The following is a 15,851-nucleotide window of genomic DNA, read 5'->3' on the forward strand; positions in this document are numbered from 1 at the left end:
TTTTTTTTTTTTTTTTTTTTTTTTTTTTTTTTTTTTTTGGTGGCAAACTGGTAAATTTAGAAAGGAATATGATGTGGGACATCACCTTGGTGTCCTATTTTTTAAGTAATTTTCACCAGTGGGAGATGGAATTTTCAGAGGCTTAGGCTTGGCTTTCCCCATTATGGTAGTTCTTTTTTTTTTTTTAAGCTGGAGTCTTGCTCTTGTCCCCAGACTGGAGTGCAATGGTGTTATCTCAGCTCACTGCAACCTCCACCTCCCAGGTTCAAGGGATTCTCCTGCCCCAGCCACCTGAGTATCTGGGATTACAGGTGGCCACCACCACACCCAGCTAATTTTTGTATTTTTAGTAGAGATGGGTTTTCACCATGTTGGCCAGGCCATTATAGTAGTTCTTAATTCCACAGGTCAAGGAACTAATGTAGGGGTTATTTTGAATACCAAGGATGTCCATTAGGAGATTGCTGTAATTACCACTAAATGAAATCTGGGGAATTATTGAGCCCACTGTGAGTCAGACTTGCGCCAGGACTCAATTTATTACTTATTTTCTATATACCCCCAATTTAAAAGAGGGGCTATGATGACACTGGGATTTTCAGTGTCACTGTCAACTAGATTCATTGTGTCCAACAGTTCTTAAAATGTGTGGGTTATTTCTTTTCCTGTGTTTACTGTTTTCTGAGAAAATAGCTGCATTCACTTTCTGTGATGTTAGAGTTCTTCCTCCTGGCAACTCATCCTTTCTTTCAGTCATAGGGTTCCACATCTAAAAACTGGTTTAGATCCAGAAACAATGCAAGGAGTTTTGTCTTTTTATTGGGGTGGCTTTCCATAGCCTCCTGATCATCCATACTTTTTTGTTTTGATTATATAGATTGGGCATATCCTCATTAGTTGCCCATCTATCTTGCCCCTAGGGATGCTGTGCTCAGTGATCTTATTGCCAGCTTTGTGGATCTATACTCTGTGGCTACCACTCCTATCTTGACACTTATTATAATAATGGCGCTCACCATGCATTTGATTGCTAATAGCTGTCACCTGGACTCTATTTCAAGCTCCTCTTTATCATTTTGTTTTTGGGGAGGCCAGATAAGTAACAGCATCTCTTACTGTCAGAAGAAAGTCAACACTGGTATTCTCAATGATGCTGGTGTCTGCCTCAGCAGTGTGTTTCTTATTTCTTTTGCAAATGGAGGGACATCTGGATCCTCTCTTAGAACCTCCTGACTTGCTTTTGGATTTGTGTGTTATCTCCACTTCAGCATAACTGCTTCTCTGAGTCTTTGAATCCTTTCTTCCACTTTCTTCCATGGCATTTCTGACTTTTCTGTCTCTCTTGGTTTTGGCCACCACTTTTTCCAAGCTTCCAAGAACTATTATATTTTAACATAATTTTCTAGAGTTTTTTCCAGTATGTTAAATCTTCCTTCACAGAAGAGTGCTCCTATATGTACAAACTGTGTCTTACCAAACTCTATCAACATTCCTCCCAATCCAAGTTTGTCAAGATGCATTCCCATATGTAACTTTCTGGGTATTCCTTCTGCATGTTGTTGAGGATCTATAGTTTTTTTTTTGTGGAGGTGGAATGAGATGGGGCATAGTCTCTTTCTTCCCTTAAAAGGCCCCACATTTCTCTCACTGGGTTATTTTGTGACTTAACCCTTATGGTTAGGAAAGGAAGTGGGAATAGATACTGAGAGGATCATTTATTGTTTTGCAAGGAAATAGCCTCTACATCTTCATCAAACAAGTGGAAGTGCTACCTTTTAATAAGAAGGAATGCCTACTTATGCAGGGTCAGGCTTTGGCAGATTTTCCCTTGGAAGTCAGAGGGTTCACGGGATCTAGTTTTAGGAATTACAAGTACACGGAGCTAAGATGTCCCCATCCCATGCCTCAGGTTTCCCTACTATCAGGATTCTGCCCTTAGTATAGCAAACTTGCCGACATTAAGAATTTTTCTTTGTCTAGAGCATTGCTACCTTTATAATTAACACTTGGGCTTGTTACTTAGCTGTTTATGCCCACTAGTTGCAGGAAATGAGACTATATGCTTCCAAGAAAATCTATATACATATTTAAATCATATATTTTACCTGCTTATATTTCTAGAATGTGAATTTCTTAAGCTCCTATTTGTACCTGTGTAACCTAAAACAGTTTCAAATTGTGTAATTATTAAGATGAATTCTAATGTATGCCACAAATGCAATCATTTCATCAATTACATGTTATTAAAGAAGGATATGTTGGTAGTACCGAAAGGGCAAGATTTTAAAAGCTAATTATGGATAATGTTTATCATCCTACTTCAAATGCTACTGTACTTTAGCTAGCCATGCTTTTGTATTGGAGCTTAAGACTTGGTCTAAACATATGGGGCCCTCTAGATCTACTGACATTTTAGTTTGGTTCCTACTCTAAAATCTCCTACTTTCAGATCTGGCAATGAATTAAGAGCCAATTACCAGAAACTTAGCAGCTTAAAACACATTTATTATCTCACAGTTTCTGTTGGTTAGGAGCCTTAATGTGACTAAGCTAGGTTTCCCTCAGCTGCAATCATGTTGTCGTCTGTGCTGCATTTCTATCTGGACACTTGATTCAGGGAAGAATCTGATTCCAAGTTTGATAAGATTGTTGGCAGAATTTATTTATTTTTTTGACAAGAAGCTGCCGTCATCTCCCCCACAGCTCCTAAAGGCTCTTAGCAGTTCCTAGGAGATATCCATATTTCCTAAAGGCTGCCTGCAGTTCCTTTGTAACATGGGCTTTACATCGTGGCTGCTTTTTTCAGTAAGCCAGCAAAGAGAGTATCTAAAACAAGCTAACTAGCAAGGCAAAAATCTTATAAAACTTAGCAGTATCATGGGAATAACATCCCATCACCTTACTATCTCCCTACCTTGTTTATGAGCAAGTCACAGGTTCCACAAAGTCATGAATACCATGAGATGGGGATTATGGGCTACAACCTTAGAATCAGTCCTCTGCACAGTGTCCAACAGTTAGTTGTCTCTGAAGCAACTCCATCGAACCTAGTTTGCAAACAATTGCCTTAGATAGTATTCTCTCTATATAACCTTTTTTTTTGGTTGGACTGTGTGTTTAATAGTTTATAGAACATTTTCTTTGGAGTGGGAAAAACTTAAGACATTATCAGTTTTAGTGACTATCTTATAAGGGTAAATGACCCTCCAGGAAGGTTTCAGTATTATGTCTCAAAATGTAGTTCCTAGGACACTTGTCCTCTGATAAAGCTTCTGTGTTTCAATTAAGTTTGTGGAAACAATATAATATAATCCTCTTAGTGAAGCATATTGTCATTACTGTTTGAAAAAACATCCTGCATTCAAGGAATCTATTTAATTGTACTGTATCCAGACTTTTCCAAAGTTATTTGATTAGAGAGCTTTTAAATTACTCAATGGCCTTTAACATTTTGCAGAACCAGTATTCCATGGGTTACACATTGGGAAATGCCTGCATATATAGCTTGACAAGTTTAAAAGGGGGACAAAATACCAAAAAGGGAAATAAAAAACGTAAAAGGGTCATAGTTGAATTTTCCCTACCTAATTAGAAAGTTAATATTTTTAAAAATGATGACGATATCATGAACTTGGAATGACTCTACACTTTACAAAGAGCTTCATGAGTATCTTAAGACTCTCAGGAGTCTGTTAGATATCACAACTAATTTTTTTCAAAACAGATGAGAAAATGAGGCCTATGACTTGCACAAATCATAAAATGATAAGGGATAAAGTCAGTATTTTAGTACAGGTTTTCTAGCTTCAACTATAAATTTCTGTTACAACATGCTATTACTTTATAAACATGATGAAGTTGAAAATGAGGTTGTTAAAGAATGCCTTTATGTACTACGTGATTTAATTTTTAAGCCTTTATTAAATCAAAGCAATGAAAAACAATGATATAAAAGAGTTAATAAACTGTTATCTTAATGTAATGACTGTAGAAAAAAAGTTATAAATAGAATATCTAAACATTTTTTCTCTGTGTATAGAACACAAACACACATAATTAGGTTAGTTTGCATTTTACAATAGAGATACATGAATGGAAATTTTAGTCAAAGGTTCAAATCTTTTGATTATTTTTAGTCAGGCCTCATATTTAAGTATGTTTAACTTGTGCCAGTAGAATAATTGAATACCAGAGTTGGATAGGATTTAGTGTGCTTTTTGTGTAACTTCCTATCTGAAGCACTGACCTTCTCTACATCGTGCTGACAAGGGGTACTCTAGCCTTTTCTTTGAACACGTCTTCTGATGGGGTGGTGACGGTCTATGAAGGCAGCAAAACATTATTTTTAGATTTTGACTCTGAAATAGTCATAGATTTGTAGGAAGTTGGAAAGATAGTTCAGTGAGATCCTATATGTGCTTCACCCAGTTTCCTCAATGGTTATACCTTGCATAGCTATAATTAAGAAATTAATACTGGAACAATGTTTTTATACTTCTAGGACATCTTATCACATGTATGGATTCATATAACTACCACTTCTATAAAGATGAAGAACTACTGTATTACCATAAAGATCGTCCTTATGCTTCCTCTTTCTAATAACATCCTTCTCCTTCTCCACTATCCCTAACGTCTGTCAACCACTAATTTGTTCTTTATGTCTATATTTTTATCAGTCATACAGTATGTGAAATTTTAAGTTTTTTCCATTTCATATAATGCCCTTGAGGTCTATCCTTGTTGTGTGTATAGGCTTTCTCTTATTTCCAAGTAGCATTTCATGTTATGGATATACCACAGTTATTAATGGATGTTTTGGTTGTTTCCACTCTTTGGCTGTTATAAATGAAGATATCCTCTTTGGTGAAATTTCTGTTTATATAAAGCATTCAGCCTTTTTTCATTAAGTATAATCTTAGCTGTTGGATTTTTATTGTTGTTCTGTGTTAGTTTGGGCCAGTTCCCCTCTATTTTTTTAGTTTTTTCAAAATCATTAATACTTTTTCTGCATCAGTGGTCACTGGATAAGATCATGTAATTTTTTTCCTTTAACTTGTTAATATGTGGATACATTGATTTTCAAATATTCAACCAGTCTTGCCTTCTAGGAATAAACCTCATTTGGTCATAGAGTATGATTCTTTTTTTTTTTCTTTTTTGCCATCAGCCTCTCCATTTTTGTCTGAGGACATTGCATATAATTCTTTTTACTGAATTCTGTTTGCTAATATTTGTTAAGGATTTCTGTGTTTATAATCATAAGGAATATGGACCTGCAGCTCATTTATAGTTTGGCATTTTCTTTTTTGTTTTCTGTTTGTTCCTTCTATTTTCATTTCATTATTTTCTTTACCTTGCCTTCCTATGGGTTATTTGAACATATTTTTAGAATTGTAAATTGTGTCTCAATTGCCCTATAGTGTTTAAGCATATTTCTTTTTGTAGGTTTTTTGTGTGGTTGCTCTAGGTAATATATTACATGTATACAACTTATCACATTGTATTGGTGTTGACGTTTAACTGGAGTGAAATGTAGAAACCTTAAATCATTTAAATTCCTTTATTTTCTACTTTATCTCTTAATGGACTTTTCTTAAATATTTTCTCTCTATATATTGAAAACCACATCAGACAATGTATGCTCTGTACTTCAAGCATCAAAAACATAATTTAGAAAACTCAAGAGGAGAAAGAAAACCCATATTTTTGCTTACTATGTTCTTTATTACTTCTTGATACTTTCAGGTTCCTTCTTTTTTGTTTCTCTTTTGTTTCCAGAACTTCCTTTAGTTATTTTTTTAGGGTACATCTGCTAGTTACAGATTCTCTTTGTTTTCTTTTGTCTGAGAATGTATTTCTCATTCTCTTCTGAGAGATAATTTTATCATATTTAGAATTCAGGTTGACATTTCTTTTATTTTAGCAGTTGAAAAATATTGTGCAACTTCCTTCTGAACTCTAAGGTTTCTGATGAGAAATCTGCTCCCATTCAAATTGTTTTTCCCTTTAGGTAAGGCGTTGTTTTTTTCTTGCTGCTTTTAAGATAGTTCATTTTTAGTTTTAGTTTGATTGTGGTGTATCTTGTAGCAGATATCTTTGGGTATTTCTTGTTTAAGATTTTACATAGTTTCTTGATTCTGTAAACTTATACCTTTGGCCAAATTTGGGACATTTTCAGTCTCTTTTTCTTTGAATACCTTTTTTTTTTTTTTTTTTTAAAGATTTATTCACTTTCTTTTCTCCTGGACTTGCAATAATATGAGTGTTAGCCTTTTTGCTATAGTTTTTTTTAGGCCCTTTTGGCTGTGTTCATTTTCTTTTTTTTTTTTTTTTTTTTTTCTTTAGTCTATTTTCTGTATGTTTTTCAGACTGGGTCATTTTTCTTGTTCTGTCTTCAAGTTCACTGAGTCATTCCTCTGTGCTCGCCATTCTATGGTTGAGCCCGTCAATTTGCTTTTTCTATTTCAGTTATTCTTTAGTTCTAAAATTTCCATATGGTTCTTTATGTGTTTTCTAGTTCTTGTTCTAGAACTGGAAAGCCCAGCAATACATTTTTGTACTATTACTAAAGAAAGATATTTTATTATCTTAGTTCTGTATTTTTAAGCTGCAAAAAAATAATATCAAGTGATAAGTATTATCAATAGTCTTAATAGTTTTTAGGACTATTTTCTATATGATTTACCATTAATTATCTTGTTCTTACAGGGACACTAATTTTTAGTCATTCAACAAGTGTTTATTTAGTACTTATATTTGACAGTTCTGTTTTGTTTGGTTTTGGTTTTGCTTTTGGTTTTTGGAGATGAAGTCTTGCTCTGTTGCCCAGGCTGGAGTGCAGTGGCACCATCTCAGCTCACTGTACCTTCTGCCTTCTGGGTTCAAGTGATTCTCTTGTTTCAGCTTCCCAAGTACTGGGATTGAGAGCTACATGACGCCATGCCTGGATAATTTTTGTATTTTTAATAGAGACAGAGTTTCACCATGTTAGCCAGGCAAGTCTCAAACTCCTGACCTCAGATGATCCACCCACTTCAGCCTCCCAAAGTGCTGAGATTATAGGCATGAGCCACTGCACTTGACCTATATGACAGATTTTTGCCAATCAGATGTTTTGCTTTATTTTCAAATGGTTAAACAGCTTATTTTATGGTTTTATTTTCAGAGAAGAAGAAGTACATTTCTGCCTTTTTGGTAGAGAGGCAAGTACAGAGGGAGAAGAGAAATTTTGAGCTGACTTTTCTTACTGTCACATAAAAGTGTTAAGAATTTTTATTTACAGGCTTCATGCTATTTTTTCTCTAATGCACAGATTTGTCAATGCTTTGTTATGGGACAATACTGTATTTCGAAAGGACTACTGGTTTTCTGAGACTCAGATACACTTAGCTTTTTGGGTAGCCATCCAGACATGGGCATAATTATCCCCTGTACTGGTCATCTCTATATACTGAAGTGTGTTTTAATAACATTTTAATTATTTGTGCCATGAAAAGGCTTGGGAAGCACTTCTCTAGTGCACAGGTTAAAGAATGGGGTTCTTTTCTACAAATTGCATATTGTGTGTGTTAGATAATAAAGCCTCATTCTCTTTCATAAATAAGTTTTTAAAATAATTGTCTCCAGTAATTCTCAAACATCTGATCATAATCATCTGGAAGCCTTGTTAAAATATAGATTGTTAAGCCCACCAACAGATTCTGATTCATTAAGTCTAGAGTGCACCCAAGAATTTACATTTCTAGCATGTTCCCAGTTGTTGTTGATGATGCAATTTGAGGATTGCAATTTAAGAACCATTCATTTACACACAACTTTTTCTGCTTTTTCACTTCCCTTGGTTCTTCAGTTTCTTCACTCTTATTTTAATTTTTATCATTCTATCCGATTGTTCTTCCTGTTATCTTTTCTAATCTTCATGGTTGCCAAATCCAGTGCATACTTTTCACCTCCTCATTTCATTTGATATGTAAAAATCATTCAGTATAGTTATTTCTTCTATGTTTAGGAAACTATTTGATTTGGAGAGCTCCCTCTATCTCCCTTTTTCCTTCCTTTTATTCTCTGCATGCTGTTTCTCAATCTTTTCTCTTTTTTTCTCAAATCAAACACTAAATGTCAGAATTCAGTGTGGGTTCTCTTCATACCTTATTTTACCCTCTATTCCTAAATGATCTCACTCCTGTCTGTATGTTAATAATTGCCAATTTGTGTCTCCAGATCAAAACTTTAAGTTTTATTACACTCTGACCAGTTTCTTTCTTATATGTCCACTCGGTTCAAATGATATATCAAAAATCAACCACTACATTTAATACATTTAAGATGTACATTTTTATCATTAAATATATCCTGAAATTTATGAGTCCTATAGTCAGTGGCATCATATATTTTATGAAATAGAGTAATTCCCTCTTACCCTTCTCTAACAAGAAGTGTTCTTCCTCCAGTCTTTTCCATCTCATAAATTTTTTCTTTCATTCAGTTGTTAATGCCAGAAATCAGGGAGTTAACTTTGACTCTTTAGTCTTTCTTAACACTGTTATTTCTTCTCAGAAACATCTCTCAGTCCCTCTTTTCTTACCATGTCTATTGCTATTGTCTTTTTTCAAGCCATAGTTACCTTTCCCAAGGGTTATTGTAAATGCCTTTTAACTTTTGGTGTCATACAACCTAGTCTCTATATAGTACTTAGATTCATCATTTTAAAATGTTCATCAGATCATGTCACCATTTCACTTAAAATCCTTCAATGGTTGAAATTTAAAATCTTTAATATGACATAGAAAGACCTATCCAAGTTGGTCTGTGCTGCCTCACCAGTCTCATTTAGTATTATATTCTTCCTCCTTCTTTTTGGTTCAGAAACCATGGTGTTCCTTCAGTTCTTTCATAGCACCATATTGTCACATCTTTCAGCTCTCATCTTAAACATTATTACTTTAGGGGTGTTTGCTGACTCCAAAGTCTAAATTAGATCTTATTGTACCCTTCCATAGTGTTTTGTATTTTCCTGTATGGCACTGATTTGTTCTGTTTCTCTATCCCTACTCTTTTGTAAGCATATTTCATTGTTTTACCCTTTACAGTACAGCTTAGCATAATACATAGCAAATGGAAGGTGTTCTGTAAGTATTTTTAGAAAAATAAAATATAAATAGAATTTTTAAAGATATATGTACATATATAGACTAAAAGGATATTTAAGGTAAAAAAATTTTATATTTTGAAATACCAAGCAAATAAGTAGCATGCAAGTTTGGGAAATGGTAGATATGCATTCTTAGTTGCCAATTACATAAATTGACAAAATTATTTTTTAATTTACTTTTTATAAGAATAATTTCTGAAAAGTTGAAATATTATTTCAAAAGATTAAGTAATTCATGATGTTTAAGTAAAGTTTATTTTTACTAATATATATTGAATGAATCTGCTTTTTAATTTTCATACAAAGTTAATATTTTATGGAAATAATTTTTTTAACCACCCAAATTTCTTAGGTTTTATTAGCACGATGAAAAATATCATACTGCATTTCAGAAGCGATATTTAATTATTTGGCTTTTTAAAATAGTAGTTATTGACAAACCAATGTAAAATTTGTAAATGTCCCTTAATCTCTGGAGAACAAACTCATGTCTTTAGAGCAGCATGAGAGCAAAAAAAATTAACATGATTAACAGACATAGCTGATAGTCTTTTTATTTTTCAGCATATACATTTTTTTGTTTCTATTTCTGTTTATTAGTAGCTTTTTCTCTTTTTGCAGGACTTTTGTTCTGTAGGGTTGGTCTAGAGTACATAAATCTTATATTATACATTCTATAAATTTTACTCATTTTGAATATTAGCTTTATTTTGGCATATATATATGTATGTGTGTGTGTGTATATATATATATATATATATATATATATATATATATATATATACAAAATGAGTGCTACAGACAAAGTTCTTGAGACCAGACAGGATCACACAGTTTAAAATGTTGATAATGTCTCTGTCTGTCCCTTTTTTCACCATCTCCTTTACTGCGCTCTTTTGTCTGACTCTCACAGGAGACATGGATTACAACTGGTTGGACCATACGTCTTGGCATAGCAGTGAGGCATCCCCAATGTCTTTGGTGAGACATGTGGAGCCTTACTATTTAACTTTCGTTATCATTTCACTTTTCCTTTTTTTATTTACACCTTTGCATGTTTCTTTTTTGTATCTTTTTTTTTTTTTTTATCCCACACCTGTAGGGGACAGTCAAAAGGGAAAAAGAAAAACTAGTGAGCAGGCAGTTTTGTCGGACTCTAACACCAGGTCTGAGAGACAAAAGAAAATGATGTACTTTGGTGGCCACTCTTTGGAAGAGGATTTGGAATGGTCTGAGCCTCAGATTAAGGACTCTGGGGTAGATACGTGTAGTAGCACAACCCTTAACGAGGAGCATAGCCATAGTGATAAGGTACTGAGATTGTGGAGCCTGCCTTTTAACCTGCTCATTTGGTCTTCGTTTGCTCTCTGTCACTCATTAAAACAGAACATAATAAAAGGACAGGGCATCTCAAGGGTCACTGTAGCATTTCTTAAGGTGCAGAAAAGAAAAACAAAACAAAACAAAACAAACAAACCAAAAAAACCTCTTGCTTGCTTTGCTGTTTTTATTGTTTGACAGCATACCAAAAAATAAGTATATGAAAATAAAACTTAGGAACAAAGGAATGTTTTTGTCTTTTGTCACGTGAGAGAACTTTGTAATGTTATTAAAAACCACAAATAATAAATAATTTTTGGATTGGCTTATTTGATTGCTTGCATATATTTTCCTTGGGATGAAAATTAAATTATCAATAGTTTCAATCCCAGGCAAAAGGGAGATAATTGGGTCTGTTTGCACAGAAAAAGTTGTTTTTCTTTTTTCCCTTTCACTGTCATTTTGGTCTTTTGTTTTATTGTCATAGCATTTTAATGTAGTGTTAATTAGTAGTAGATCCCTTGCCATCTGCTTTGATATTTATTATTTTTGCTTTTAGGATAGTGGGACTTCTGAAATCTTTTTACCATATAGATGTGATTGACTGGAACTTGTGTTTTGCCTGCAAAATTTTGCATGAAGATATGCCTGTTACTTTTTGATAACTGTGAAGCTATGATTACACAAATCATTTACTTTCCTATTTAGCATATCGTTCATAATAGAATAATGTTATTATTTACAGAGGCCTTGGTTCAGCCCTGAGAAAGAAGTAAACTACTCATGTTTTCAAGGTTATTTAACGATGAATATCACTGAATTATCTAGTAAAGATAATTTACTAAATAGATCAAAGACCTGAAAGAGTCATGTAAGAACCTCTGAAAAGTGAGAAACGTAGTCTATTCTCATCTGTAAATGAAGTCTTTTTCTCACATGCAGATTCATTTGGGAAATTTTTGGGGGCTTGTGTACCTTTTTCTATTTTAATCTAGAAACCTACTCAAAAATGCCCTCATCATATGTTTCAATTTAATGTTTTAATATGATTTGACTTTTTAATTTTTACATAATGCAGTTTTTCAAAATCTTCCAAAAGTGTTTGGAGAGGAAATTTTCATTTTTAAATGAATTCACTTGCGTAGACTTTCACTGTATCTTTTCTGCCTGTGCATTTTTATTTTTCGGCATGTAGATAATTAGAGTCACATGTATTTTCAAAATTTCTCAGATTTTGTAGAGCTATGTAACTTAAGCATTGTGTCAGAGAACTGTAAGAATTGGAAGTAATTGGATTTTGAAAAAAAAAACCTTGAGATTATATTGAGGTTATAAGCATAATGTAGTACATCCTTACGATGAAAGCTGGTTTGTGTAATCATAATACTGGAATTCTGAAGTTTAGAGAGGTTGTACAATCAGAGATCATTTGTCATAAAGTGATAAATAAAATCATTTACTTATTTTGTTTGTTGATGCAAAATGTCAGCACCCTGTAACCTGGCAGCCATCTAAAGATGGAGATCGTTTAATTGGTCGCATTTTATTAAATAAGCGTCTAAAAGATGGAAGTGTACCTCGAGATTCAGGAGCAATGCTTGGCTTGAAGGTATGTAATAAAATATATGAGATTTTGGTTCTATACTCTGTTACAGATTTATCAGAAAAGCAAAGGATAACTCTTTCAACCTGTACCAATTTAGTAGCACATTTTTCCATTTTCAGTAATTTGAGAAGATTTGCACTCATTATACGAAACATTTCATTTTCCCGTTATTATTTAAGAAGTTGCCATAATTCCACAGTAATACTTGTATATATAAATTTGAAGACATTAAACGTAACCTCATTAGGATCAATTTGAATTTGAAATACAGTAGTCAAATGTATTTTAACTATACAGCTTATTTTTTAAGTCTAAATCTATGTTTATATTTTATTAAAGTGATAGTGTTTTTATAATTACTCAAAAACTTGGGAAATGTACTATGTATATCACAGATGAATATATGTATATAACTTTGTATAAATACAGTAAAATATGTGTATGTGTGTATGTGCATATGTGCACTTAAGAGAGAACACTGAAGTCTAAAAACAAAAATAATTATGTTGGGAGATTAAATGCAAATATTGATTTATGTTTTACTGTAAAATACCAGAAAATTATTTGGTAAATACATTAAATAGAGCTTTGTTTGGTTTTTGTGAATCTAGTATAACCAATTAAAACCTGAAATGTAAAAAGAGGCTGGGCGTGGTGGCTCACGCCTGTAATCCCAGCATTTTGGGAGGCTGAGGTGGATGGATCACGAGGTCAGGAGTTCAAGACCAGCCTTGCCAAGCTGGTAAAACCCCTTCTCTACTAAAAAAATACAAAAAATTAGCTGAGCAAGGTGATGGGCACCTGTAATCCCAGCTACTCGGGAGGCTGAGGCAGAGAATTGCTTGAACCTGGGAGGCAGAGGTTGCAGTGTGCCAAGATCACGCCACTGCACTCCAGTCTGGGCAATAGAGTGAGACTCCATCCAAAAAAAACCCAAAAAAACAAAGAAAGAAAACGAAAAGAAAAAAGAGTGTGCCAGGTGCCATGACTCATGCCTGTAATCCCAACACTTTGGAAGGCCCAGGTGGGAAAATCACTTTAGACCAGGAGTTTGAGACCATTCTAGACAGCATAGTGAAACCCTGTCTCTACCAGAAATTTTTTAATTAGCTGGGTGTAGCAGCACATGCCTGGAGTCCTAGCTACTGAGGAGGCTAAGGAAGGAGGATTGCTTAAGCCCAGGAGTTCAAGGTTACAGTGGGCTATGATCACACCACTGCACTTCAGCCTGGGTGTGACACTGTCTCTCTGTAAGAAAAGTAAATGTTTTAGAGCTAAGCGATTGCTATAAACATTGTCTTGTAGAATATAGTAAGAGATATTAGGAAACTTTGGATGTAGGTGGAATTGGGCCATGTATTAGGTTATTTTTAGAGTGCTATAGAGGTATATCTGATACTGGATAATTTATAAAGAAAAGAGGTTCAATCAGCTCATAATTTCCAAGGCTTTATAGGAAGCATGGTGCCAATATCTGCTTGGCTTCTGGGGAGGCCTTAGGAAGCTTACAATTATGGTCAAAGGTAGAGGGAGAGTACTCATGTCACATGGCAAAAGCAGGAGCAAGAGAGAGTGAGAGTGGGAAGCAAGGTGCCACATACTTTTAAATGATCAGATCTTGCAAGAACTATCACAAGACAGCACCAAGCCATGAGGAATCTGCCCCATGATCCAAACACCTGCCCTCAGGACCCACCTCCAGCATTGGAGATTACAGTTCAACGTGAGATTTGCACAGGGACAAACATCCAAACTATATCAGACTACTAACATTTATTGGGTGGCATCCACGTGGCTTGCACTCACCTGAGCATTTTATATCTGTTTTCTTAGTTAACACTCACAATAGACGAGAAATAGGCTTAGAGAGGTCTTGTAACTTCCTCGTGGTCACAAGATGGTGATGATGGTGGGATTTAATTCAGATTTGGCCATTTCCAGGGACAGTGGCATGTACCTATAGTTCCAGCTACTTCAAAAGCTAAGGCAGGAGGTTTGTTTGAGCCCAGAGGTTCAAGTCCAGCCTGAGCAATATAGTGAGAGCCTTCGTCTTAAAAAAATTTTTAGTCTAGATATGCCTATTATAGTGTTAGAATAAAGGTTAGGAAGTCTTGGCTTCAATTCCAAATACAGGAGTTACTAGTTACAGGAAACTGGACAAATAAACTTCTTTAGCTTTAGATTTCTTATCTGTTCAATGAGGATAATTGAATTGTGGTAATATGATTAAATAAATCAACATGCAAACATTTAGTACAGTGCCTGGCAAGCTTTAAATATCAATAATCATTATAGCCAGTATAATTAATTAATTATTATTAATGTTTGTTAAGCCAAGAAAGTTTTTAAATATTTACATAAGGATATAAGCACTTAAGAGCTATACATTTAATTTTCAGAATCAAACGAAGGACTAATTAGTTTATCAGCTGAATTGCAGCTATGTGTAATTCACTGTAATTATGGGAAAAAATGCAGGGAATAAGATACACCCCATGATTTTTGAATTCAAATAACTTTCACCATTTAGAAGAGAACAAACAATTAACTTCAGTCAGTGAATGGTCGCTATTATTTGCTTCACTTGCCATGAAGTTGAGATATTGTCTGAATAGCAGTTGATTAGAATCAAAGCATTAATTTTGTAAGATGCTAATATCTTACAAGTATACATATGACTCCACAGCATTATTCCTAACATTTTTGTTTTCTAAAAGATATATTTTAATAGAAACATGAAAATGAAAAATTGGGATGCAGATGGTCTGAAGTTTATATTACTGATGCAACTAAGTAAATTTTGTAATTTTTCTCAAGAAAGATCCACAATCATTATGCACATTATCAATGTTCCTAAAAGATTACTAATGAAAATTTGGTGGTATATCTTAATTATAGTAAAATAAACCAAAAATTTTTATTAAAATATTTACATCTGTAACTAGATATGTTTATATAATTAATATGATACTGTAAAATATGTTTTCGGAAATGACAAAAGCAAGAATTTTGAAATAAGGTGGAAAATTATCAATTGTTATGTTGTTTCTAAGTTATGCAACATTTCAGCAAATAATGGATTAAATGGCAAAACAGTTTAAATATGTGAAAAAGACTTAGCTCTCAGGGCACATACTAACCTAATAGAGACAATAAATTATTTAAGAAATCATTTCTGTACATTAAATTAGTGTTTTAAGTGTGGTAAATTGTTCTAGGTATTTTTTTACCTGAATCTTCAACTATGCTTATTTTAACAATATTCCCATCTTAATACTTTCCTCTTTTATACAGGTCGTAGGAGGAAAGATGACTGAATCAGGTCGGCTTTGTGCATTTATTACTAAAGTAAAAAAAGGAAGTTTAGCTGACACTGTAGGACATCTTAGACCAGGTAGAGTTTTACCTTTGATTGTACATTTACACCATTCAATTTGAGTAGTTATGAGTTACTTTCATTTATTTAGAAGTGATTTGACAATAACAGATAGTTCATTTTACTTAAATATGTCTCTATTCATTAATGGAAAGTCATAACTATTATTTCTTGAGTCATAGTAGATAAAATTATTTTTGTATTTACTTTGCCTTATTTTTTTCTGATGGGTATTCTAATCTGTATTTAATATTAACCATTTTGTTTCCCATAAGACCTTTTCCTTTTGAGAAAATTCCAACATAGTTTAGAACAAACTTTATGGATAAATGATATTTCCTACCATGTGTTAATCTTATCTATTTGGTAATGGATACTATTGGAGAAATCCTTGA

The 15,851-nt window shown here is 33.7% G+C and overlaps 1 protein-coding gene across 50 annotated transcripts in view; it reads left to right on the forward strand.

The window, feature by feature from the left end:
* Window positions 1-15,851, forward strand: part of RIMS2 (regulating synaptic membrane exocytosis 2) — a 692,961-nt gene that overhangs the window by 342,650 nt on the left and 334,460 nt on the right. For 29 of the 50 annotated variants that reach the window (XM_032245837.1, XM_032245967.1, XM_032245846.1 and 26 more), the window contains 3 exons: window positions 10,257-10,465; window positions 11,964-12,083; window positions 15,375-15,474. In XM_032245837.1, the coding sequence (XP_032101728.1) occupies window positions 10,257-10,465; window positions 11,964-12,083; window positions 15,375-15,474 (429 nt within the window). Of the gene's footprint in view, window positions 1-10,067; window positions 10,136-10,256; window positions 10,466-11,963; window positions 12,084-15,374; window positions 15,475-15,851 lie in introns of all 50 variants that reach the window. The other 21 variants (XM_032246171.1, XM_032245921.1, XM_032245944.1 and 18 more) reach the window with 1 other exon arrangement.

Source organism: Sapajus apella, unplaced genomic scaffold, assembly GCF_009761245.1.
Source record: "Sapajus apella isolate SASKATOON/1434 unplaced genomic scaffold, GSC_monkey_1.0 scaffold3, whole genome shotgun sequence".
Taxonomy (NCBI): domain Eukaryota; kingdom Metazoa; phylum Chordata; class Mammalia; order Primates; family Cebidae; genus Sapajus; species Sapajus apella.